Source organism: Takifugu flavidus, chromosome 2, assembly GCF_003711565.1.
Source record: "Takifugu flavidus isolate HTHZ2018 chromosome 2, ASM371156v2, whole genome shotgun sequence".
NCBI lineage: Eukaryota > Metazoa > Chordata > Actinopteri > Tetraodontiformes > Tetraodontidae > Takifugu > Takifugu flavidus.
In genome coordinates this window covers 15,886,371-15,912,889 of record NC_079521.1, presented here as the reverse complement: position 1 = coordinate 15,912,889, position 26,519 = coordinate 15,886,371, and the positions used below count along the sequence as shown (strand labels likewise).

Sequence of the window (26,519 nt, the reverse complement as noted above, 5' to 3'; positions counted from 1 at the left end):
TTAGACCTCTTCAGAACTGGCCTGGACCCCAGTTTGCAGTCAGCTGGGTGAAGCAGCCACTGTGCTCAGTTATTAACAAGTTCACTCAAACAGGTTTCAGGGATCAACAGATTTTCCCTATTCCCGCTGAAACATGCAGTATTCTTATTGATCTAAATTTATACCAGCAACACTCATCCTCGTACAGAAAATGAGCCGTTTATACGCCAGCGTGTGTCCAAATCACCCTCTTGTGGAATTATTGCCTCGCTGACCAAATAACTAAGGAACCAGGTGACGTGTTGAGTGGAGAAGGCAACGCGGCATAAACCGCGTTTCCTTTCCGTAAGTAGGTGTCACTCTACACCCCGCCACCATGTCGCCTCCTTAAAGGGGTCTCTGTTTGACCCCCGGTCAGAGCCCAGGTTATAAACCAGGAAGCACACAGCGTTCCCAGTTGGATTATCTGGAGTTTGGTTCCTGTGTGAATGCACAGCACAACTCTCGGGGTCAGAAATCCACCCTGGAAGCCCATCACTCTGAATTAAAAACTGCCTCATTCTCTCCACAGCCAAAAAGCCAACGTAACAGTAAAAGAGGGGAAGACATTTGATGCCACCGTGCGTAATTAAAATGTGCTAAAACAGTGGCTAACACCCGACCTTTGAGGAAGACGGACAGGGCGGAGGGGCCCTTAAAGGTCGCACGTGTTTGACGACGCAAACCTCGGAGCAGATGTCATTTTTCCCCTCAGCCTGCGATAGACGCGTCACGCTCGCCTTCCCCCGTCCCTGCCGACCGAAAAAAGCTCCATTACACAGCGGCCCGCTGTCTACACACGAAGCAACAGGGTTCTGCAAGCCTTTGTTCATCTTTGTGTTGAGGAATATATAGAAGCACTCACAGTCTTAACTCAGCCCAGTGTGTACTGTAACACTAAAGCGGCTGCTGCAGTATCTCAGCATGTCCACAGAAGAATGCACACATCCTCCGAGCCTTTGATTTAAAGTAAGCTGATACGTGCACGGTGGGTGAGGGGAAATAATAAAAAAAAGGAGATTATGGGAGCAGACGGGCTCCAATAAGATGAAAAATGTTGCTAATGAACCATGGCAACAACACTGAGAATGTAACACTGAATTATATTGACTTCAAAAAGAGATCTGCTGGTCAATCAGGGGAAAGTATATCCTGATGATTCTACCAGGGGGCTGCTGGGCTGCTTTGAGCTTATTACACTCTTACAAAGCAGCTTGGAGTCGCTCAGCGTGAGCGCTTGCTAATGCTAAACTCAAAGGCTTGAACGTCTTAGCGGCGCAGTAGATGATCATCAGGAAATTAATTATCCTCAAAGACCGACACTACAATATTGAAATGACTCCACGTTCAGGATCTGTGTTCATCGTAGCAGCAGAGGAACAGCTGAAATCATCGACGCTGCAGCCGTAGTCCCACCGCTGTCACCACCCACTTCTTACGTAGTAATAACTATAGATAACAAGATCGCACAATTCAAAGAGCACAAGTCCAATCGTGTGGCAAACCGTGGCGAAGGTCGCACAGTGGTCATTGCATCTGATTAACGGAAAGGTTTGAAGTAGAAATGAGCTAACACCGGTGGCCAATCTGCAGCTTTAAATGTCAACACACACATGAGTGACATCCTTTTTATTTGACTGGTGCTGGAACTGGAGGATGGAAACTCTGAGGCTGCATGTGCTGGGCTTTTTGCCAGTGGTTTAGCATTTTGTTTCCAGGAAACCAGCGCAGACATCAGATGGGAATGTTTATCCTTTCTTCTTTATGCTAAGCTAATGCTGCATTCTCACGGTGACTTTGCAGGAAAGTGCTGCACCAGCAACAGAAACATGACTGCAGTGGATTTCAAGAGGGACAACTATGAGATTCGTTGCCTCCATGTTTTAGTTTTAGCTTAGGGGACACGGCTGATAGTAGCATGTCTGTAGCGGTAGCTAATGAACTGTACATAAAACCGCAGCTGACGCAGCAGAGATTTGCAAGATGGCTGCTCAGCTGACCACCAGTGACAAAGCTGGAGTAACTTCAGAGCAAGTTCATCTTCATTTGCTTCATCTGATTCGTTAATTTGCCAGGATTGCGCAACGTCTACACGAAAAGAAGCTACTGTTTGCACGACAGTGATACATTTAGTAGCTAATGTCCCAGTAGACAAGTTTGCCAATAAAAAACGAGTAGAGCCAAAGGTGAGTTGTGGTGCAGCGGCTATTAACTGTGTCAATAAATCATGAATTCCTTTGAAAATCTAAAAAATAAGAATAATAAAGAAGGTTGGACATATCAAACAAGGCAACAGAATCCCTCAAAGACGATAAGACAAAAGTAGTGACTTACTGGCTGCCTGAATGCGGGCCCTGCGGCTCACCACCAGCCCAAAGGAATTCTGGGCCACGCACTCGTAGTCGCCCTCGTCAGATGAGCCGTCTGATCTGGTCTTCAGGAAGTGAGCGATCAGGAGTGAGCCGTTGCTGAAGGTGGTGTGACGCTGATCCTGGATCAAAAGCAAACCGCTGTGCCGCCACTGTATGGTCACTGGGGGGAGGCCGCTCACCTGGCAGTGGAGCATGAGGGGCTGCTCCTGCACAGCGATGACGTCACTGGGCTCCAGCACGAAGGAGAGCTCCGCTTCGCAAATCACACCTGGAGACACACACGGGAAGGACCGTCACTCTTGACCTCTGACCTCTGCCCATGTGGCCAGTGTAAACTCCATCGAAGCTGCAGGTGTGAGTGAGCCCTCGCTACGGAAGAGTGGTGGAAGTCCACAAACCCTAAAATTAAACTTTACACTGTCCGTTCAAAAGTTCAGGATTACCGTCATAGTTTAAAGTGATGCTGCATGAAATTCAGCCGTCATCATCACCAGCGCCGGTACTGGGGCGCCGGGGGTCAGGCGAGGGGCACTTGTCTCGCACTGAGCGGATGAGTATCCGAATCCTTCCAGATGCCCCGACCGAAACTCCGACCGTATTTACTGTCAATCTGTTGACTTCTCACGGGGACTTACATAAAACAAATGATGCTGGGACCAGACTGGGACCAGACGCCTGGAAAACCAGTGAGGCAAACCAGCACAGGCCGACGGTGGATCCCGAGAATCACGCTCGAAAGTTTCGGGATCGTGATCGAGAGCTTCCACTTAGGGGCGCTTAAGGTGCAAATTATGCAGACGGCGAGAAATTTCTTGGCACCCGACCGGCCTAATGGGAAGAGAGTAAAATACCGTGAGAGCTCTATCTGCACTGTCGGCGTTCTGCTCAGTGTCCTGCAGCTGCGGCCGTAAATCTTCGTGCTTTATTGTTCCGTGCACGCGTGGCATGTACCGCCGCATCAGTAAACACTCCCTACGTTCTGGGGCTCCGGCAACAGTTGAGTCCCATCTCAAATCCGAGCATCACTTCTTCCGAGCGTCACTCTTTTTGCAGGAAGTGGCTGATAAGAGCTCGCCGGGGGCGCCGCTCCCTCCAGGCAACAGTCACCAGGGAATTTACACCCCCACGACAGAAATTCATAAATGTACATCTACATCTGGGCAGTGGAATCGAACCTGCGCTCCTTTTCTTCCACTCAGGGCAAAAGATTTGTGGTTTGGGGGGTCTAGTTTATGTATCTGCAGCTACTAAAAGCAAAGTGGTGGATGGGGAGGACAATTAATAGAGGATGGAAACTGTCTGACCTGAGTGGGGACTTTAAAAAAGTGGAGGAAAAGGCTTAGAAGGCTTGGTATCGTGTTTCAGCTGCTGATGGACTAAGCACTACCAGCCTCTGCCCCAGGCCCTGGAATCTGGTGTGAGGGGGGCTACAGGGGAGAGCAGGGGTGGGTGTAAAGAGCAGGGTCACACCAGAGGACCTCCGGCTTCATCTCTCAACGGTGACATTCCTGGAAAAAGCGCTCCGCCGCCTGTCTTAGGTGCAGAGCAGGAGTCCACCGACACACTCCTGCGTGAAGCCTACACAGGCGGCGTAATGCAAAGAAACATTTCCTCTCTCCCTGCGCTGTGTCCTCTCTTTATTCACGCCCCCTCCTCTTTTTCCCCCTCAGTAAGCATGGCACGTAAATGGCCATGAGACCAGAGAGACATCAGCCCTACCACTTGTGAAAAACAAGGGGGTGGTGTTGGGAAGGAATTAACCCTTAGCTGCCAGGTGGCCGTCCTGCAGCTCTCCACACATGACGCTGACCGCCACTCCAACCGGGCCCTGCTCCTCGGGGCTGGGGGTCCGCGGGCCTCGCGTTATGATGGAGCTGTTGATATTCTCCAAGTGTTGCGCCTCAAGACAACATGCGAACGATTGCATTAATCCTCCCTCTGCGTGCACGGGCGCTTTGTTTATCCAGCTTCCAGAGCTGTCAAATGATATATACGCGTGTTCTCCAGCCTGGCGGCGCACCGGATCAGAACAATTCAGGGTGGTTAGATCCCTGATCTGAGCTGATTTGGCAGATTTATTATTCATGCATCTACGTCTTGATGGCTTCCATAAATCAGATGCTTCCATTAGCCAGAATAATGTCCCAGGTCGGCCTGTCTTGAAGCAGAACAACGGGACCAGCCATCCCAGAAGGCCGGGTGGGTCCAGGAAGGAAAGGTCAGCGGAGCAGCACCGCTTTGAGGCTCGGCTGGGATATTAAAACGGATCCACGTGTGAAAGAGGATAGACGGGCAGACAGGCAGGCCGAGGCTCGCTGAGACACCGTAGCGCACAGGATTAGCAGGCGAGAGCAGGGACAAGTGTTAGCTAAGTGTGGCTCACGCCCTGACGCCCAGCTGACAGATCCGTGCGTGGCTCTGAGGTTTACTGCTGCACCAGTAAAGATCACAGCAGCTCCTGACGTCCACACACAGACGGCGGCTGGGTGAGCTCAGGACAGGCAGAGACAACGGCAGGAACCAAGCGTTGAAAACATCTGCTTCTATTCCCTGAGGAACACCATGCCTCCTGCATCGTAATAGCCAATGTTGGCTTTCTAAAGCCTCCATAAATCACCGCATACAATCCTATGCAAACATATTTGTTTCCTTTAGGTGCATCATATTCACGAATACCCACCAAAAGTGAGACGGGGAGGAAACCAGGCAGTTTCCTTTTTTTATGAGAATTATTGAATGTATTATATAGGTTATCTTTTATGGAGAGTCGGACTCAAAGGGATATTTATTGTTTCCAGAAGGAGGCACCACGTGCAGTATTGACGATCGCTCCTATAGGCTTCTGCTTGATAAATTATTAATCGATACAATTACCATAATACTCATGAGCCTGTAGTTTCATCCTGACATCCATCTGTTGTCAAAGCGGCGTTGTGAGTGTTGCCCACAAGATAAGGAGGGGCTGCAAGTGTTACCCTCCAGAACCAGAATCCACACCTTCCCTTCGAGGCAGGACAATTGTCCTTCTTCAAGTTCTCACATCGTGAAAGGAAAAGTTTCAGCTCTTCAGTCAAGATATCCCACACAGATAACGCCCCCTCGCCGGTTTATTCCCTCTTATCGTTCCTGCTTTCAGATCGGTCGGCGGCTTTTATCGGAATCTAATCTCCGCACTGGGAAAAGCTTCATTTCCGTCATCTAGCCAGTTGCGTCCATCCAGAGCCCAAACACATCATGGAGGAAGGCACTGCAGGGTCTCTGGATACCAAAGATACAACCTTCTCTCCTCAGATGGAGCGAGAGAGTCTGTCAGGGAACAAAGGAATGAAGAAACCCCTGAAATTTTAAAGGTGGAGGTGGAGAGGGACAGTCCTGACATCTGACCATCTGAGGAAATACCCCAGCAGGTGTTTGCCACACGTCCGTCTTTGGACCACAGCAGGAACATCTGAAGGGAGAAGCTGCCTATTAAAGTTTCAGGAGGGTGTTTGGGTTCTTTACAGTGAAGCAGAACAGAGACTTCTGTGAGAAACGTGACATCTCAACAGCACTAATAAGCTACATTTACATTTGGGACCAATTCTAACGTCAATGTTGGACTATTTGGACTCTGCAGGACTCCCGTCAGTCATCAAACACTCAGTGACAGGACAGATCACAGGACACCGTCTTCTGCTCAGATTCGTGAAATAAACCTCTAGATGTGGTGGGTTTTTAATTAATAAATGAATAAATAAATAATGCACGTGTGCGATCGGTGCATCGGACACACATTTCTAAAGTTTGTCGATACCTGCAAGGTCCGACTGGGTTGCAGTTCTGCAAAGAACTGGTTCCATCTGATTCGACATTCATACTATCGATGTTCTACCACAGACGGGAGATAAGTTCAGTCCATGCGTGCAAGCGTGCACTCGAAACCCGCAATTATAAAGGTATAAACCAAAAATAAAAAGCCAACAACACGCAACTCACCTATTAAAGCGTTCAGGAGAATCCCCAGAACGCACGGAACAAGGCAGCGGCGCCCCGCGGATGCCATTTAAGCACTTAGAGGAAATATTCCAGCACTTGCAGAAAACCAACGTGAGGCGATTTGACGGAGGTTAAAAAAGAGGAAAAAGACGCGCACAGACACACGCACAGAGAGAGAAACTGCTAGCAGCTGCGGCTCCAGCCTACATGTTCCGACCTACAGGGCTACAGTTTGGAAGCTCTCGCCATTTTAACCATCTATCAAGAATCTGTCAGCATCCCGCTCCCGCTCCCTCTCTCCCTCTCTCTCTCTCTCCTCTCTCTCTCTCTCTCTCTCTCTCTCTCTCACACACACACACACACACACACACACACACACACACACACACACACACACACACACACTCCTCTCTCTCTCTCTCTCCCCGGAACAAAAGACCCTCGCTCCCATAAACATCTTAGAAACCGGATTTTCTACATGTCAATAAAACGTCCGGGATAACACCCTGCCTCTGCTGCAGACCCGCCACACAAATACATTAAATCTAATACAAATAACAACAATAGGTTAATAATCCAAAAGCAAACGATGCAATGATTTCATCTTCCCAGTGAAATCTCTGTGCATATATGCTCCACTAAAGAGACTATCAATCAACATACATTTAGAATGACTAAATATACAGAGACAAACGTGGGGTGATTTAAAAAGCAAACAATAAAAACACGCAGCACTCGTCTCCAAACAGCTTTGAGTGCTTTTGTGTCACATCCCAAAAATGAAGTGGAGAACACCCATTTTGTTGTGGATGGTGGGATGAGGTGGGGTTATTTAAAGATGATCGTTCAGCACATGTGAACCGAACAAACGAGGACGACCACAACAACCACAACAAAGCAGCAGGTGTTTCGCTTTACTCCACCGCCCTCTAGTGGACGACGCCTGTATAGTAAAGGGAACAAAAGAAATTGTATGGCAAAAGCCATTCTATTAAAAAAAGAAACACATCTAGTCTTAGGGGCACATAAAGTCTGCTATACTGATATTACAGCAGGTATTTTGACAAGTATCACATCTTACTGCCAGCACTCATGAGACCTGAGCCATGATTGCTGGACAAAAGTGCATAAATATTTATACAGTAGATTATTCCCTTTCTGGGATGAGGTTACACGATTTGTCTTGTTATTGAATTATTCATTTGATTTCTGAATAAAATATATTTTTTAAAAACAAACCAAAATGGAATACTCCACATGCTCATAATGATGAAGCTCAAGCTAGCGTTTGCTTTACCTACAGGCAGAAAGTGGCACAACAACAACAACAACAACAACAAATACGAACATAAAATTCAATCAATCTTGAATAGAAATACTGTCTAATTTGACCTGGGAGAGAGTCTTAGAGCCTTCCCAGGCAGCCGCCAGGGGTGGAGAAGCAGGACCGGGGACACGTCACCAGTCCATCACAGGACAACCGGACCTGAGATAAATCATCATGGGAATGATTCTAAATATTGCACGTATCTTTATGATGAGATGAGAGGACGGGAGATTTCCTAGTGAGACATAAAATGCTGCAGCACAAACTTCTGAGGCAAAGACAAATCACTGCAGAGAAAATTGTAATTTCCTTTATTACCCAGAGCTGCCGGCATGATTGGTGCTGGATCAGGACCTTCATTAGTCAAGAGAGGAGTTTGTTGCCTGTTGCCTGAAGAAGAAGGTGGATTATTCACCTCCATCTGCTGAATTCATCTGCAGAAAAGAAGGTTTCAGGAAACAGAGACCAACTGGGAATTATTCTCATCCTCATTCTATAATGATTCATTTAACAGGTAAAAGCTGATGAATAAAACATGAGATTGAATTTGAACATAAAATATAATATGTTAATAAGAATGTACAAATATATTTTACTTCAATTTTTCTGGCGCTGAACTCAAAGATCTAAGGTTTATTTTTCCATGTAGAGAAAAGGCCAATTTCTGTCAAATCTCTCTAAATCTGTTAAATCTTACCGCCTCTCATCAGAGGTGGTGCAGCAGCATGATTATCGCACAGGTGACCCTCAGGCTGCCCACTACCAAAGGCCTCTAAAAGGTGCAGTTTTTAGGGGGGGGGCATTTACCTCCTGCAGTGCATCACATAAACTGTCAATTAAACACACCTGTGTCCATCATCCATAACATACGCCTGCCCATACATGCCCCCCCCCCCCGCGGCCCGCTGGAGCCACAACGGTGACATCAGCCAGCCGCAGGTGTCCGCCTGGCTGGTCTCACACCACCTTAGAGGTGAGGATGCTGGATGTGGAGGTCCTGGGCTGGGGCGGTTGCACGGGGGCTAGGTTGTGAAGCCGGTGGGACGTCCTGCCAAACTCTCTGGTAGAGGTGTGATAGTAGAGAAATGAACACTCACAACAGGCATCAGCTCTGGTGGACGTTCCTGCAGACTTTATTTATCCAGAGGGCAATTTCACACCGTTTATTACACAGGCTGAACATGCAGAATGAGCAGGGAACACGTGCACAGACACTCACGGAGGGAGCAAACTGCCCTGGACAGGAGTTATGAGCATTTCTGGGGTCGGTATTTTGCTTAAGGGTACATCGGCAGAGCTCAAAAACTGCTACATTCTCCAGAGTGTTGGCTCCGGCTCCCAGAGCAGACCCCTGTCGCTCATTTCCAAGCTCCAACAGGTCATCTCGCTGTAATCAACCAGGGGTCAAAGGTCAATAAGAGAGTGTGGCCGTGCTCCTGTATCCAGTAATTATGCATCATTATCGTGCTGCTGTCACTGGAGCTCCGTTCCAGATCGTGCTGTGATCGTTGTTTTGCTTCATTTAGATGATAGTGTAAACTTTTATAGTGTTCCATCTCACAGGCCCCGCCCTCTAATGAGTGTTGATCACGACCATAATACAAATAACGCCAGCCTCACTCCACATTGTGCACTCTTGGAGTGAAAATTGCGCTGTTTGACTGAACACTGTATCAGTATTTAACTGTGTGGTTTTCGATTCATTCCATGTGATAAGAATGTGAAATTCCTGCTATTTGTAAGGACAAATAAAACAATTTTAGGACCATATGTTCCTGGTCAATGTGACAGTAATTGTTAAGACTAATGTCGACTCTATTTTCTATCTTGTAAGGAGTGTGTGCTCCCTGTTCCTCCCATTCATACCTGCTGAAGATCTGGCAGGTGTTCTCCTCTGCTGCTCGACTGTTCTTTGGTTTAGGTAACTGCAATTTGAAAAATGGATTTTTCATTAGGTGAATCTTTCTTGAGAAGAACTCTGATGTATAACTTGATTTGTTATTGATAGCTAAATTGCTATGGTGTTGGTGTGTGCTACAGTCTCAGGAAAGCAGAGCTGCTCCTGATCCTGAGGTAAACCATGATACGGATCCATGCATCTCTCTGGGATTTGACTGGTGAAGGAAAAAGATGATGACAATTCTCCGTGATGCAGCTGTCCATCACTCTATCCTGCTTAACAGCGTCCCGCCACTTTCAGCCGAGACCTTGAGTAAATCCGATTCCCTACTATGTGGCAATAAAATAACTGAATAAAATAACTTCAATGCACATGTTGCATTTAAAGTCATGCAACCCATGCAGACAGACACACACAGGCCACCTCTGGATGTCCTGGAGGCCAGAGGAACCGCCTCCAACCATATCGTGGTCCGATCCACCGTGGCGAGCAGGTGAGTGAAACCCCAGCAGGAAGGGAAAGAGCCCAGCAGTTCCACATGCACGTTGTGGAATGACTCGAGGGGCAGCTTGGTGCCCTGGTGAACCATAGCAAGTCAGGCATGCAGCCAACCATTGCTTCACCTCCCTGCGATGGCTGTGCCGGACAGACGAAGACCCAACTGACACCTGGTGGTGAGAACAACGTAGCAGGGTGGAGCCGTCTCAGCGGAGGGCAGGATCCCCTTCCTGCACCACAGTCTCCTCGAGTTTGAGGTTTGCACTCAGAGCAAGTGCACTCACAGGCCGCTCGATCAAATACACCGTGCTTGGTAAAGGTTGGATCTACTTTTGCCATCAAAACTGCCTTCATTCTTTGTGGCGGCATCCTCTTTTCGACATTTTGTTCCAAAATAACATGATAGCATCAAGCAGCTGCTGCAGATTTGTTGGCTGCTCGTCTATGATGCAAAAATCTGCTGTTCCACCACATCCCAAAGCTGCTCTATTGAGTTCTGATGACCGTGAGATGAGCTCTGTGGCATTATCCTGGTGGAACTAGCCATCAGCGGATGGGTCAAGGTGTGGTCTCCTGCTGCTGTGGCCCATCTTCTTCAAGATTCAAGAGCATTCTGCTTCCTTTGATCAGAACAAGTCAGAACACATTTAGACACCAAAACACGAGAGGCCGCAGTAGAATGTGCTGGATATCAGGACACGTTAGCCAGGCACAGCAGGCATCTGTTGCAGCATCGAGGGTGTAGTCCAATAATTTAGATCAACCTACTAATGTGAGCCGCCACAGACCAGAAGTAGTTTGCCACCAGGCCGCTGTTTTTTCCCGATTTGCACAGATGCGTGCCATCTAAAACTGGTGGCAGAAAAGTTGGCACGTCGACATGGCAGCTGCGCTCCCACCTGATATGGAGACGTCTGGGAAACAGGGAAGAACACGGCAGAAGATTGGACTGATCGAGGTTATCGCTGCTGCATCACCTCTACAGACCAACATGGGAGTGCTTACCTCAAAGAGCCGTCCAGTGAGACCAACATTACCGTCCTGAGAGAGGTCGGTGGCCCAGGGGGCAACACCACAACAATAGGAAACCAAGCCATACGACTCACTATTCTAACCCAGGGAAAGGAACAGAACAGTGTTGAGAATTGTCTTTATCTTGTTATGTGTTTCACCATATGTTTCTGTCTTCTCTTAGAAATTAGGCAAGGTAGACTCATTGGTAAATGTAATAAAGAGCAGAGACATTCCATTTGCAGGATTGTTGTTTGTTCTATTGTTATCTCAGGAGCCAGTCAGGCAGGAGGTGTCAAACACTCATTGTATACAGGACATCAGGGGGGTTGATGATCACATTTGCATGAAGAATGGGAGCTGGCCACCTGGGAAAACAATGGAAAAGAAGAACTCTACCAACACCAAATGGGACTGGAGGAAGAGGACGAGGACATCCCAGCAGGGGATCTGGATTGGATTGCATGAACATTGTGAATTTACATGTGTGTGACTATAAAGGACTGGGCCAAGGGATAGTTAGGTTGTCAGACTTCATGCCCTGACAATTGACTCTGTTGTTGCTAGGGTTATGAACTGGCCCGGAGCTCTGTAATATTTGTGTCTGGAATTGGTTCTATTGTTAAATACATTTTGAAATTGGTACTTTTCTTCTCGAAGTCTTCATTCAAAGAACACGCGGATCGGCAGCTACACTTGAAAGGTATCGCGATCCAACAACAGGTGGAATAAGAGGTCGGGGGGAAAAGAAACATTAGGAAATGATGAGAACTGAAAATGTCTTAAAATGTGGGATTTTATAGTCTTCATAAGTCAGTTTAAAGGGTCAAGACTCTGGGATGGGGGCAAAACTGTTACAGCTTGGTCCTAATTTGACCATATTTAAAGAATTTCAAGACTTACACAAACTAATATTGACGACATCTGGAGCTTGCCTTTAACCCTCCCCTTACTCGGCGGTTCGGCCGACAGAAACACCCTCTTGCCACTCCCCTTTATGCGTGCCTGAGCTCGCGGGTATCGCAGCGACTCCAGCAGGGCACGAGCTCCGGCGAGGGTCCGTCTCCACCGTGGTCTGTCAGTGTGACCCCCCCGTCCTCCCCCCTCGGGTAACCCAATATGCCTTATTGATCCGCGATCGCCTCTGTTCACCTTGGAGCGTCCGTCCACCTCGCCGGGTCGCAGCGGCATCCTGAGCGCCGCCAGCCGTCTTCATCCCGAAGGTGAATGAGCCGCCGCGATGAGGCGAATAACGGGGAAGGCGAAGGATGAAACTTTGATCGAGCTGCAGAACGCCACGGATTCCCAAACCACAGGTAAACGGGTGAGATTTATACTCTGCGACACTCTTCAGGCTCATTTTCCTGGAAGGTTTCTCCGGGCTGCCAGCGAGGCGCCCGGGCTGTGGTGCGTTCAGGGACCGAGATCAAATGTACTTTATAGAGCGCAGCCCATAACCTGCTGGTGAACGAGAGCATCGGCATTGCAATGTGATTAAAATGAATCTTAGATTCTTGTATTATATTCGTCGTATCCTGGCTGTCAACCCCTTATGAATAGATTTAAATAAAGGAGGACGCGATGCGTTTACAGTCTAGCGAATGTCAAGTTTTCAGGGGTCACATAATCCAGCCGGGTTTGGTTGGTTTGTGGGCAGCCTGGAGGGAAAGGAGAAGTATTTCCTCTGTCAGACATCTTTAGTGTAACTATTTAAAGATATAACCCCACATTATCCTCTGCCATCCACCTGCTCGCCTCTCATCCCCACATTGATGAGATTACTTATAGAAGGAGGTGACACAGTTGGTCAGAATTCAGAACAAAACAACCGCTCCAGGACACAAAAGGCCTTTATTTGATGCATTGATCCTAAATCTCTGTCAGGTCGAGTTAACTTGAGCAGAGAACGGCAGAGACGTGAAGCAGGTGAGGCAACAAATCCATTTTTGCCTGAATGAGTGATGCCTTTTCACAGCTAATGGAATCGCACCTCCGTGGAGAAAGGCCCACTTCTGGTGTGGATGTCCTGGCCGCCATTACCCTGCTGGGACGCTAATTGGTTTGCTCTTACTTATTGTCTGTGTTTGTACATAAATCTCCAAGGACATCGGAGAATGGAGATTAATAGTTCCTGGTCTGGCTGAAGCTTTGTGTGTCATGGCGGTGGGGCGCTGCCGTCTTAAAAGCCCTTCATTACGTCTCCTGTGGGCTGCACACTATAGGAGGGGCTTTTCAAGTGTACAGTTCTGTGGTATTAAATGTTAGATTGGCCTTATTTTGATTTCCAAACAGGAGCTAATAAAGACATCCGCCCCCCCCTTCCTCCCCGGAGCTTCATGATAAAATCTCTAAAATAATTTAGTGTGTTTACATGACACATTAGCTTGGCTCAGACCAACTGCAGCCCTCTAAAAGACGGGGTTAATCGGGTTAAAGCTGAAGCTACTCGGGCAATAATGGGTCCGTCGTGGCTCGTTAGCCACCTCTCCAAATTGAGACGCTGCCGCCAAGTCAGGTTTTGTTTCAATACATAGTTGTTGTTTTTTTTAACGTCCTGTATTGAGGGAAAATAATGACCAGACCACATTAACCTGGTATATCATGAGATCTTTACTGTCTAAATGGTCGAGGCCTCCATAAAGACTCCCTTTGGAGTGGGTCTGGGATTAACTGACCACGTTGTGTTGTAATAGTGGTGTTCTTATCAGGGCCGTCCGTCAGTCGCTCATGGCAACAGTGAGAGGAGCGGAAGGCTTCTGTCCTCACTGTGGTATATGTCTATGTATGTGTGTGCTTACAGCCTGGTTCACAGCTGCCCAAACGCAGATATATGGCGATAGCTGATATCTCAATATCACGATACCATAAACAACTTGAAAATATGGAGGAAAAAGCTTCTCAGCTGGACTCAGACCATTATTGATGTTGTCTGGTGTTTGACATCCAGGCCTGCAGCGGCTCTTACCAAACGATGCTCCTCTGGCCACGTTTCCGTCTGAAACGTTGATTATTTCATTCCATTTAAGGTGATCTGCAGCTCCACCAGTGAAGTCATCATGCAGTCAGAGGTGAAACGCCACCAGGCAATCGCTATGGAAACAGGGCCTTGTAATTGTATTAGCTACTTTGATAGCGACATTAAATCAAACAGGACATGCGGGGGGACAGCTGCAGTTTGCTGGGCTAGCTTATAACCCTTGGTTGAAGGCTTATTTTAGCGTGTCACTGTGGTCACCGCAGGATCCTGGCGATAACAAATGATGTGGGCGAGCAGGAGTGATGGAGGATCCCTCTATAACGGCCTTTATTATTAACGTGTTTACTTCCTGCGTCTGCCGAGATCGTTCGTGCTGGACGCGTGCGCGGCTCCAGCGTTGATAAATGGACCCCAGGACCCGTCTCCTGCTGCGGTTACAGTGATTGACGACTGTTCTCGTATCAACGCCGAGACAGCCGTCAGTCACCCTCCGCGGCGCGCCCACGCTTCCTTCCTGACGCTCCCGGAGATTCCAACGCCCGCAATGGCGTGAAAGTTCCACGTCGGCTCCGCCGGCTGCTCGAGATGGTGGCGATAAAACTCAATCAACCGGGTTTTTACGTCGACTCTGGAAGCTTCCAGGTGTAAGCAGAGGTTTGAGAAAGGACGGCCGTTCAGTCACTTTGTGTTTCTGACAGCAGCCCGACGCCACAGGAAGTGTGACAGAAGCGATTCTGTGTCCCGTCGTGGGCCCGCGGCGAGTCCAGGATGTGGTTTCCCCTTCGACGTCTTCGGGTTGGCGCCACATCTGCTGCTCGTCTCAGCGTCTCAGCGCCGCGTTTCTCACTCCGCACTGTGCCGGGTTTCACCTTTGTGCTGATGTCACGTGGAGATGATGATGTCACAGCCGAACAGCGGTTTATTTTCTCTCTTTGGGTTCTTCCCAGCAGAACCCGGGGCAACATTCTGAGCACCGGCCGGCCCGGTTCAAGACTAACCCGTCTCTGTGTGTCTCTGTCCTTTTTAAAGTTGGTCCTGCAGTCTTGACTGCGTTCAGGATCCACCTGCACCCAGGTACGGGCAGATCGGAGGCCGTGTGTGACGCCCATCTGTCCCTCGTCTCATCGTCTTTGGCTGCTTCATAACCTCTGATGGGAAAAGGACTTTATTTCTGTCCTTTGCTGCTCAGAGCAAATGTTTACCTATCGAGCAGAGTCCTGCAGCGGCCCAAGAACCACAACCTGACCCCCGACCCCTCAACCAGTCCCTCATATTTAAGTTCTTTATTTAAAATTCTGGTTTGTGATCCGTTTGGCTTTCAAAATAAAACCCAATGCAGCTTGATAATAGTGATTTGCGTTCTTTGGGGTTTTATTTTGAAGTCCAAATTACGGCCCTCGTCCTCGGGGTGGGGCCCCACCCTACAAACCCGTCGAAGGGACCCGACCCGCTGCGGGACTCTGCTGCATCCTGTCTCCATGGCTGAGGTGTGACATCTGCACCGGTGCATGCGCTCATGCTGCAGCGTCCATGTGTGAGCGAAGCCCACCTGTGTGACAGTGTCATGGACGTGCTCACACGCTCTCTGTGCTCACACGCTCCGCCTCTCCTCTGCTAGCAGTGTCGCTACCTTCATGCAGAACTAGGGGTAGACGCAGGGAATCTAAAGAAAAGGTGAAGCTGGTTATCAGGACACGTGCCTGGTGAAATAGAGGCACCTCTGTGTTCGATCTACTGAGCAAATCCACTTACGTTCCTTCAAAGTGTCGAACGTGGACGGCGAGTTTAGGATCCAGCGGTTTTTTAGGGTGGGTTTTTGTGGGCAGCGGAAACGTCATTTTTGGCTAATTCCGCCGCCTGGATATCTGCTAAAGTTTCCTCTTTGGGAACATTTGTTTTGATGAGTCAGTGGGGGGGCTGCTCTCCTCTCCTTTTTAAAAATAAAAGTACAACCCTCGGTCCATCACCTCGTGTCCTCGCGCACATTCCTGGGGGAGTTTTAGAGCTGTGGACCTTCTGTACTGTGGTTTCTGCTTTAGTGACTAATCTGAGGCCTTTACTGGGGAGCTTTAGCGCCGCTGTGGCCGTCAAGGCTCTTATTTCTGCTGTTTTCACTCTCAATAGGAAAAACAGGCGACTTCAGCAAGTCCAGGAGCCAAATCCGTGTTTTTACTCACCTTTCCTCTCGATCTGAGGAGGAGCGTTAAGATTTCCCTGATGTTTGTGAGTCCATGTGTAGAAAATGGTGCTTATTCCTACGTGTTTTTCCTCCAGTCCGAACACATCAGGGAAGGAAACCTGCCAGTGAGCTGTTTTTCTCTTTGTCTGCACTTTTTAAAGTTTTTCTTTTTCTCCCAATTTCAAGTTTTTCGGCGCTTTTCTTTTGCTGCCTTGCTTGTTTTATTTGATACTTTCATTCAGCTCCTTCTCACAATGATGGATTTGGGGTTTTTAGCATTCTAGGCAGGAGAAAATCTACTGGTGCCGTCCGGTTCTGCTCCCCATGCGTGACCCATTTCTCCCCTGTGTTTGTCTCACTGTGGGAGCAGCTCAAACACGGCTGCCCCCCCCACCCCCGAGCTTCTGTTTGCTCTGGCCTGGCTATGATAACTGGCTGCTCACTCTTGGAGTCAGACCAACTAAGTGAGGCAAACGACAAAAAGAACCCCTGAAAGTTTGGCTGTCATTTAAGAAGAAGAGCTTCCCACGATCCCTGTGGATCCCTGTGGAAACATCACAGCCTTGTTGACCTTTTAAACTCCGGGAGCCCCCCCCCCCCGTTACTGAGACGACATATTTTTAATCCTCCCTGCTGAGTTTTCTGTCACAGAGCTTCTACTGTAGGTGGAGATGCCGATCTCTCTCTCTCTCTCTCTCTCTCTCACACACACACACACACTCTCTCATTGGTTCAACCAGCCGTCTGTCAGAAAGCTCTGTTGCCAGTGGCTGTGACAGTGAGGCTGAACCTGAAGGAGCCCCCCCCCCCACACACACACACACACACACTGACAGCCGTACAGCACTTCCCCCACAGGAAGTGCAGTTTTCCCATCATCCGTGGAAAAGAGGAGAGCGGGCCGACATGAGCACATTCCCTCTGCCAGTGAGGGAGGCTGCTGGAATGTGTGTGTGTGTGTGTGTGTGTGTGTGGTGTGTGTGTGTGTGTGTGTGTGTGTGTGTGTGTTTACGCAGCCGCCATGAACACTCATTGGTATTAGTCACGAACTTGGATTCTAATCGGGGCCTCGCTTTCAGGGGCTTGATGGCTCTTAAGTCTGAATAATTCTGGCTGTCCTCTTGTTTCTGCTCCAGATCGTGGTTCAAGTGTAATAAAAGTCTTAAAATAGAGAGGTGACTTTCACTCAGTTACCGTGGTTACGATACCTGTCCAGAAGAGGGTTTTCTTCAATTTCTGCTTTTTGTTCTGCATCGCGCCTGTTTTATCGGATGCCGTCGAGGGTTTGTAGTCTTTTATTTGTCCCCCTGGCTGGACATTCATCACGTTCTGATGTGTAGAACTTATTACCACCATTTTTCCTCCCGTTAAAGATTCGACATGTAACAACCAAGAAAAGCAGCCAGAGCAGACTAATAAACACACTTAGTCACTGTTTATGCCTCCCTGCCTGCTAAAATAGTGTGTACATATCTGTTAGGGGCCGTTTCTGCCTGTAGGCCTGAAGAGTTCTCCACCCATGTGGGATCCACTCACATATTTAAGGCCGTTTTTCTCTTGTGCTGCTGCCGTCGTCCTTTCATCTCCGCACGTGTTCACACGGACGCCGTGAAAATGTTTTTACCGTCCAAAAACATTTTCTCTGCAGCCAAAAAGCGCTTTAAAACTGCAGGTTTTGGTCCTTGTGTGTGTTCACTGACTCACAGGTGGACGTCACAGTTCTATAAATCCTTTCATGTGCCTCTTCTGCAGACGAGAACAATGGAAATGGCGTCTCATTATCAGAGCTGGCGATTCTTCCTGGACACACAGAAGTAAGTTCCTTCTCATCTTTCTGTCTTTTCTTTTCTTTTTCTTCTGCTGTAGATGGAACTTTAGCCACAGATGCTATTTGATACACAAAACAACTTACATTTTTATTGTTTTTAATCTACATAAATTTAGGCGGATAGCTAAAAGCCCCCTCTGGGATTGTAGCCAGACATACATTTTTGGGGGCGACTCACAATGTTCTCTCTTGTTGCCTGGCAACGTCACCCCAACAATAGCGCTCGTTTCTCATCTCTGCGTCCCGTAGCCGCCATATTAGCCCTGAGCAGCTCTCACCAGTAAAACCAGTACCAGAATATTGACTTACTCAAGACATCAACCTGTGGAGCCTCTATGTTGGGCTGAACGTGCACTTGTCTTTGATGCACGTGAGCGTGACACGTAAACGCCGCCGCTAGTGGCCACCAGAGAGCGTTGGCTGCTTCTAGAACAGGCATGTCCAAAGGCCGGCCCGGGGGCCAATCACGGCCCGCGGTAAGATTTCATACGGCCCGCAACTTCAGTCTTACAATGTATTATTTATGGCACTAACAGAATAAATAAATCACTAAAATGTAATTCCTCCTTTCTTGTAGATCTTGTAAAAGACAAGATCAAAATTTACTTGTTTTAAACTTGATTGATAACAGACAACTTTGCATTACATTTATCAAACTCATGGAAATTTGAGGTATTCCATACAGTTCAGTGTTCAATGTTATCTGACTCTCCAGATATGAATTAAAGGCAGAATTGTGTTTTTAGATTTGTTCACGTCTGCCTGAGTGGCTTATATTTGGTTACACTGCCATTTGAAAAATAAAGAGAATTGTGACAATGATTATTGTTTTATAATAGTGTACATTTGCATGTAACTTTTCTGGTTAAAAAAACATCAGAAGGATCTACTGGCCCCCGGGCATCTTCACGTTATCAAATCTGGTCAAAAAGTTTGGACACCCCTGTTTTAGAACATCCCAGAACACGGAAAGAACCTGCCTGAAGGCCTCAGCCAACACAGCAGCTGCACAACCCGCTCAGAACACTGTCAGTGCTCAGTCACGTGACTTCGGCGACACCTGTCGCAGTTCTGGCGGTCGCTTTGTGCGTTTCCCTGAAAACAAAGCCGATTTCTTTTAGCAAGGGGAAACGGCAGTTTACTACAGCTGCAGCTCTGCTCAGACCACAGGAGCCGCCACTGTGATCAGCCGGGTTCTGAAGCTTCAGGCTGGTTTTCCCGCTGTGTTACAGCCAGAAAGGACTTTTACATGTTTCTGCAGATGAATCCCTGCAGCTATCAAACGGCCTTTGTCCGTCCAAACTAAAAATAACCCGCTGGTTTTCAGTCACCAGTGAGGCAACAACTTCATTTAGCTCCATATGAGCAGTCCCAGATGTGCAGCTGGATCAGCTTCCATCGTGAACTCGGCGCTTTCTAACGCTGCCTTCAGGTGTTGTTCATCCGAGCAGACAATAGGGTCTGTTGTTGGATGTGAGCGTCTGATAAACAAGCTGGGCGGGGTCAGTCAACGCCTCAGTGGGCTGCACACTTGGAAGGACTCTTATAGATAAAGTACAACTCTAGCGCCATCACCCAGCCTCCTAACTCCTAACATCTTCAGCCCAAAAGCAGAAATAAAAGTAATGAAGGAACCGCAATGTCCCAAAATAATCTGAGGAATTAGAAAGAGATTTGTTGGAGGAAGTGGCTCCAAAGACCTCTTTTATTCTGAGCACAATGGTAATATATGACACAGGGGATGTATAGAAAAGTGGTTATTCTTAAAAGTGGTTACACATCAGATCATCTGTCTTAAACAAAGGAAACAAATGCACAGCTAAATTAGATGTGTACACAGTCGAGCCTGAGGGGTTAAATGTGAAGCTGTGTGTGTTCATGACATCATTTCCAGGCTCTCTGTCATCATTTATGATGAACTCTGGCCGCCGCCTCTTTAATCTGCCCTGTCAGAGCTCCGTCTGTCCACCCTGATCGGCCCTTCCAGCCCTGAATGCCCTCTTTGTTTCACTTTCACTTCCCTCTTTTTAAAGGACCTTTTTAAAATACGCCTTCTGATCTGTGTCTTTGTGTCCAGACGGACAAGCTGCAAACCAACCGAGACACCGTGTTCTTCAGGGACGGCGTGCGGAGAATAGACTTTGTCTTGTCCTACGTCGATGATAAAGACGGGGAAAAGAAGCAGGTAACAGGCGGGGTGGGACCTGAGTAAGCGGGGTAGGTGACCAGTCAGCATTTTGCAGGGTGGCGAGTGCCCAAGAGAGGAAGTGAGAACCACATGATGCTCACGAGACAGCAGTGAAATCAAATAATGATAAAGGTGCCCGAACTGACTGATCACGCTCTGCCTGCGCGGCAGAAATACTGTTGATAGGGTCGTGGTGATCAGGAGAGCGATGATACGTCCAAATACTGACCTTTAACCTGCAAATAAGAGATCAATAAGTGTAGCCTGAGCTTTAAAACCTCAAGGAACTTGTTTATGACTGTTCACTTCCAGGAGAGGAGGAAGGAGTTCGAGGCCAACCTTGAGAAAGCAGGACTGGAGTTGGAAACTGAAGACAAGTCGGTAAGAAGCTCAACCGCGGAGAAACGGCGCCCCCTACAGGAGATCTGTCGGTAGCGCAGTGCAGTCTGCAGGAGATGGTCTTAAAGGGATGGCGCGTTGCTGGTGACGTCAAATTCAATACATTTTATCCTTTGTCTAGGAATCCAAAGACCAAAAAACGTATTTCCTGAAGATCCATGCTCCCTGGGATGTTCTGGCCACGTACGCAGAGGTCTTAAAGATCAAGGTTCCCTTCAAGGAGAGCGACATCCCCCACGGCCAGGATGCCCCTCTGGAGTGGCTCTCGCACCCGCTCCGCCTGCCGGAGCACATCATGCGCCCCCAGCCCGACTACTTCACTTACCCATTCGACAAGAAAAAGACAGACTTCTTCCTCATCAGCGACAAGGACACGTTCTTCCCGCCCTCCACGAGGAGCAGAATTGTGAGCGTGACCACATGATGGTTTAACACTTGTCTAATCAGACACAAAAGGATCCTAAAAAAGACTTTTTCCAACAGGTCTTCTATATCCTGGCGCGTTGCCCATATTACAACGAGGGTCGGAAGGACAGAGAGAAGACGGGAATAAAGCGGCTGCTCAGCAACGGGACGTACGCGGCAGCTTTCCCTCTACATGATGTAAGACTCATGGGAGGAAATGGCAGATAAATGTCCCCAAACATTAGAACACAAGCATGTTAAAGGTGGGACGAGAGTCTCTATTACAAATACATCAGGGGATTAAATGATCCACATGGAGCGTCAGCTTCGCGGTTCCATTTCCAACAAGCGGGAAGAGTTTATTCTGAAGTAATCGAATCTCAAAAATGTGCTTTCATTTATTTATTATTTATCCCGTTTCAGTGTCGATACTGGAAAAGGGCCAGAAATGCAGAGTGCGAGAGTGAACGCTACAACCTGTACAAGAACTGGGCCAGATTTCTCTGCTTTTACAAAGAGCAGCCTCTGAACCTCATCAGGTGACCACACGCCGCACCGCACACGCGATGACGTGATGCTGTCAGCGGTCTGGAATGAATGACTTCCTGTGGTTGCAGGAAGTACTATGGGGAGAAGATCGGCATTTACTTCGCCTGGCTGGGATTCTACACAGAGATGCTGTTCTTTGCAGCCCTCATGGGTGTCATATGTTTCGCCTATGGATTGCTCAGTTATGACGACAACGTGTCAAGGTTAGTTCCGCCAGAGGGCGCCAAAGAGTAGCTGATGTTATTTTTAACCTATATACAGTAATTGTGATATCCAGAACTAGAAGTTGAAGAAGAATCGTTCAGTGTGTGGTTGATAGTTGTTATTCAGTTTAAGATGTGTAATAACCCTTATTTAATCATCATTCTGTTTTTGCTCATTCATATTGAGGATATTTTTTACAGATTTTGGCCTTGAAATATTCTAAAATGCTGTGCTGAAATGCGTTGGGAAAAAAAGTGAATGATGTTTTTGAATTATTATGAATCATAGAGTTTCTTCTGAGTTATCTCAATGATTCATCTGTAAAACCAACCTGTCATTCTGGCGTCAACAAAGTGAAAACGCCCTGAAGACGGACATCTGAGGAATGGTGCTGAAATACGTGTGTTCTAAATCTATCCAGGAATTAACCTCCTGACTGGAAATATTTGTGAATGCCTTCACAAACCCTTGTTGTCCTCCTGCAGGCTGCAGCCTCTGTAGTTCTCTCCCTTAAAGGAGGGTTGAGGAGGTCTTGCTGTTTTTACTTTCACCACCAGGTGGCGCCAAACTCGCGCTCTCCGTTTCAAAGCCCTTTAAAGGTCCCGTTTATTTAACAGCAGTGCTGCTCTTACAGAACATTCTTTAAATTCTGTTTTATTCCAGCAAAGAAATCTGTGACGCCAACATTGGAGGCAGCATCATCATGTGTCCCCTTTGTGATAAAAAATGTCCTTTTTGGAAGCTGAACTCGACATGTCTGTCATCCTGGGTAAAACGCACACCAGCGCTATCATGCGCTTCAACCTTAAAACTTTAAATGGTCCTATAGAGTCCTCCTATTTAATAGCTCCCACTTCTCTCCTCCAGCAATCCCACTTGTTTGATAACGAGGGAACGGTATTTTTTGCCATATTCATGGGAATCTGGGGTAAGTGTCGGCCTGACGAAGCGCATCCGGTGCGGAGCGTCGACGTGCACCCTAACCCGGCTGTGATCGCTTCGACAGTGACTCTGTTTCTGGAGTTCTGGAAGCGGCGCCAAGCCCGGCTGGAGTACGAGTGGGACTTGGTGGACTTCGAGGAGGAGCAGCTACAGCTTCAGATCCGGCCCGAGTTTGAGATCCAGTGCACCAACAGGAGGCTGAACAAGATCACTCAGGTGCTTCGAGGGCGGCGCTGACCGCGTGAACACGACTGAACCGCGTTAACCACGGTTTTAACCCGCAGGAAATGGAGCCGTATCTGCCCGTCACCAGCAAATGCGCTCGCTTCTGCCTCTCCGCCGCCACTGTTATATTCTGGGTACGTCACTCTTGTGTGTTTCCAGGGAGGTTGTGGTCTGGCGGTGCCATCACGTGTGTGTGTGTGTGTGTGTGTGTGTGTTTCCGCAGATTTCCCTGATCGTGGCCTGCATCATTGGGGTGATCGCGTACAGGCTGGCCGTGTACGCCGCCTTCGCCAGCATCATCAAAGACCCCATGAGGAAGATCCAGCTGGTGGGCAGGTTCATCACTCCCCAGCTCGCCACCTCCGTCACCGCCTCCTGCATCAACTTCGTCATCATCATGATCCTCAACTTCTTCTACGAAAGAGTCGCCATCTGGATCACCGACATGGGTGAGGCGGCGCGGGCGAGTCCGGCGGAGGCTGAGCGGCCGGCGGCTAACGGCGGCTAACGCTTTCACTTGCAGAAATTCCCAAGACCCACCTGGAGTACGAGAACAAGCTGACCGTGAAGATGTTCCTGTTCCAGTTCGTCAACTACTACTCCTCCTGCTTCTACGTGGCCTTTTTTAAAGGCAAATTTGTGGGACACCCGGGCGCTTACACGTACATGTTTGGCAACTGGAGCACGCTGAGGAACGAGGAGGTGAGGTCTGAATCTGCTTTAGCCCCTTTCCCACCAACATTCCTCCATCCTGGGTGATCTTAAGAGTCCGACCCCCGTTGCAAGGTGCTTCTTTCAGGGAGGGTTTGGGGGAAGGGGGGAGGGGTTTCCCTGGTATCCCAGGTTTTTCCCAAATCCCATATAAATGATTAAAGTGGATTGGTTGATAATGAACCCACTCTCAGGAACACACTCATTCTCACCTCGCTGTCCCAGTGCGACCCGGGGGGCTGTCTGATTGAACTGACCACCCAGCTGGTGATCGTGATGACCGGGAAACAAATGTGCGGAAACATCCAAGAGGCGCTGCTGCCGTGAGTCCCCCAACTCTGGTTTCTCCCGACGTTAGCGAGGCTGCAGGTGGACCCGCTAAAGCCGCCGCCCTCTCGTCTCTGCAGGGTGATGCGTAACTGGTGGAGCGGCAGGAAGGGACGCCACCACCCAGAGAACCACTACAGCCGGTGGGAGCAGGACCACGTCCTCCAGAACTTCAGCCAGTTGGGGCTGTTCTACGAGTACCTGGAGATGGGTGAGAGGTTTTTCCCCAGAACCGCGACGCGTTCCCCCGTCCTCCACCTGAACCCCGCTGTCTCGTTCCAGTGGTGCAGTTTGGCTTCATCACTCTCTTTGTGGCCTCTTTCCCCCTGGCCCCCCTGCTGGCTCTGTTCAACAACATCCTGGAGATCAGGGTGGACGCCTGGAAGTTCACCACTCAGTTCAGACGCCCGGTTGCCTCTAAGGCCCGAAACATCGGCGCCTGGCTGGAAATCCTCAACGCCGTGGCCGTTTTGTCCGTCGTCACCAATGTGAGTCGTGCGGCTGTAGCGGGTAGCTAGCTCCTTTAGCACGCCGGACCACGCTGCTCATTCCAGATTTAGTGGCCAGCTCTTCCAGCCGACCCGTCTTGTGTGTCACCAGGCTTTCATCATGGCGTTCACCTCGGACATGATCCCCCGCATGGTCTACCTGTACGCCTACAGCAAAGGCTCCAACATGAGGGGCTACGTCAACAACAGCCTGTCCGTCTACAACATCTCACACATCCCTCTGAGGAGCATGCCGGAGGAGCACGACTACTGGTTCGATAACAGCACCACCACCTGCAGGTGCCACCCAACTCCCGTCGCTCCTTCCCGACTGTGGCGCCGGCTGTGCGTGACGCCCTCTGTCCTCGTTCCCTCCCGCAGGTACCGCGACTACCGTTACCCTCCCGGCCACGAGAGGGAGTACACGCACACCATGCATTTCTGGCACATCCTGGCAGCCAAGATGGCCTTCATCATCATCATGGAAGTAAGGCCACACACACACACACACCACTTTCTCCAGACCGCCATCATCCAACCAGACCTGACCAGGGTCGTTCTTCCGCAGCACGTGGTGTTTATGGTCAAGTTCTTCGTGGCCTGGCTGATCCCCGACGTTCCGTCAGACGTGAAGGCGCGGATCAAGCGGGAGCGCTACCTGGTCCAGGAGCACCTGCACAACTACGAGGTGGAGAGGCTGAAGATGCAGCTGAGCGCCAGCTTCGTCACCGAGCCGCGGTCCGAAACGTCCTCGTCGATGGAGTGAGTCCTGCGCCCGTAGCTCCCCCAGGTGGGAGGAGCCTCAGTGAGCTTTGGTTCTCCGAGGGAACATCCAAGGGTCCGAGATGCTCTTATCTCTGTTTGAACTCCTAAAAGAGGACGGGTCACATTTCACAGCTCTTTCTGTGCCAAAAAGGAATCTGCAGCTTGAACTTTACGTGTCCTTTACAGCCGGTGTTGCCATCGTTCTCCTGGTTTTGTTAGCATGCTCTTCTTTTTAAAGGAGGCTCCAAATAAAACAGGTGTGAGGGAGCCGACATTCCAGGGATAAACGGTCTCATGTCACATGTGAATGTTTAAATCTTCTGCTGACGTCGATCCGCTCGCTACGCCTCCATCAGCTCCGATCTGTAGCCGGACTATAAGATTGGCAGTTTTTACCCTCACAGTCGTGCATTTCAGAACCGAGTACCTCCATCACACGGCCTGGGGTGCATTTAAAGACCAGAACCCAGGATCCTTGGGAAGGGAACCCGGCGTTGGAGAGACTGTAGGTACGGACAAGGTGTGTTTTAATGGTTTCGTTGTGCAATTAAGTTATTGCTGCGCTTTTGCCGCCTGCCGATGCAGCAGCTGCGGCTCGTCTTCGTCGTCTTTGTTCCGAAAACGTTCGAGTACATTTGGTTCAGATTGTTTCAGCTTGTTTTATTCTGAACTCCGCGTCCAGAAATACTTTTTGAAAACGTTCAGGCGAGTTTAGTTTGTGTTAAGACCGTAATTGCCACATTCTGTTGCAGCTGTCAGCATATAAATGTGAGAGAATCTCTGCCTAGCTTCCTCCAACCTCAGGATTAAACGTAATCTAATGTTTGTAGATGGAGCATATCCCTACAAAGTGCTTAAGGTGATCCTGACAAACAAATGCCTTAAACATCTGTTTCCTTGTGTTTGGAACTGGACTCACAGACTGTTTTTTAAGCCACCTGCTGCCGCTCTTGACTGCCACGTCTGCATGAAACTGCTGTTTAAATGTTGGCTGATTCCGATGTGAAGCTGTTTGCATTGACAATAAATGAAGGATGAAATAACTTTGTGTCTGTGTGAAAGCCAGCAAACATCCCAGCATCTGAGGTTCCGCCACACTATCAGAAAAAGTGCCATTCACACTCATGAACTCTTCTTTTCCAACAAATCCTTTCCCATGAAGCCCAAAGTTGAATCACATCACGTATATCTTCATTTTACAGTTACTTGCAATAGTAATCTCATGTGTCCT

General features: G+C 48.7%; 2 protein-coding genes across 5 annotated transcripts in view; one reads left to right on the top strand and one right to left on the bottom strand.

Moving 5' to 3' along the window:
* igdcc3 (immunoglobulin superfamily, DCC subclass, member 3) overlaps nucleotides 1-6,672 on the bottom strand; it is a 41,399-nt gene extending 34,727 nt beyond the window's left edge. Inside the window, exons 1-2 of the mRNA XM_057014680.1 lie at nucleotides 6,366-6,672; nucleotides 2,353-2,658 (exon numbers count right to left, since the gene is read on the bottom strand). Of these exons, the coding sequence (XP_056870660.1) occupies nucleotides 2,353-2,658; nucleotides 6,366-6,432 (373 nt within the window). The 5' untranslated portion in view covers nucleotides 6,433-6,672. The remainder of the gene's footprint in view (nucleotides 1-2,352; nucleotides 2,659-6,365) is intronic.
* Nucleotides 6,673-12,142: 5,470 nt separating this feature from the next.
* On the top strand, nucleotides 12,143-26,331 carry ano5b (anoctamin 5b). Of its 4 annotated transcripts, none has more exons than XM_057014660.1 (22): nucleotides 12,148-12,417; nucleotides 14,780-14,995; nucleotides 15,108-15,152; nucleotides 18,010-18,071; nucleotides 20,163-20,270; nucleotides 20,586-20,654; nucleotides 20,794-21,078; nucleotides 21,156-21,275; nucleotides 21,501-21,616; nucleotides 21,695-21,829; nucleotides 22,494-22,599; nucleotides 22,698-22,758; nucleotides 22,837-22,988; nucleotides 23,057-23,131; nucleotides 23,221-23,446; nucleotides 23,521-23,699; nucleotides 23,934-24,031; nucleotides 24,116-24,246; nucleotides 24,318-24,523; nucleotides 24,636-24,823; nucleotides 24,905-25,010; nucleotides 25,092-26,331. In XM_057014660.1, exons 2-22 carry the CDS (start codon nucleotides 14,971-14,973, stop codon nucleotides 25,287-25,289), a joined length of 2,691 nt encoding a protein of 896 aa, XP_056870640.1. In that variant the 5' UTR covers nucleotides 12,148-12,417; nucleotides 14,780-14,970; the 3' UTR covers nucleotides 25,290-26,331. The 4 variants fall into 4 exon arrangements, with proteins under 4 accessions (XP_056870632.1, XP_056870640.1, XP_056870622.1 ...); XM_057014666.1 differs by having other exon boundaries at nucleotides 12,285-12,417; nucleotides 14,777-14,995; XM_057014642.1 differs by lacking the exon at nucleotides 14,780-14,995.
* The last annotated feature ends 188 nt before the right edge of the window (nucleotides 26,332-26,519 follow it).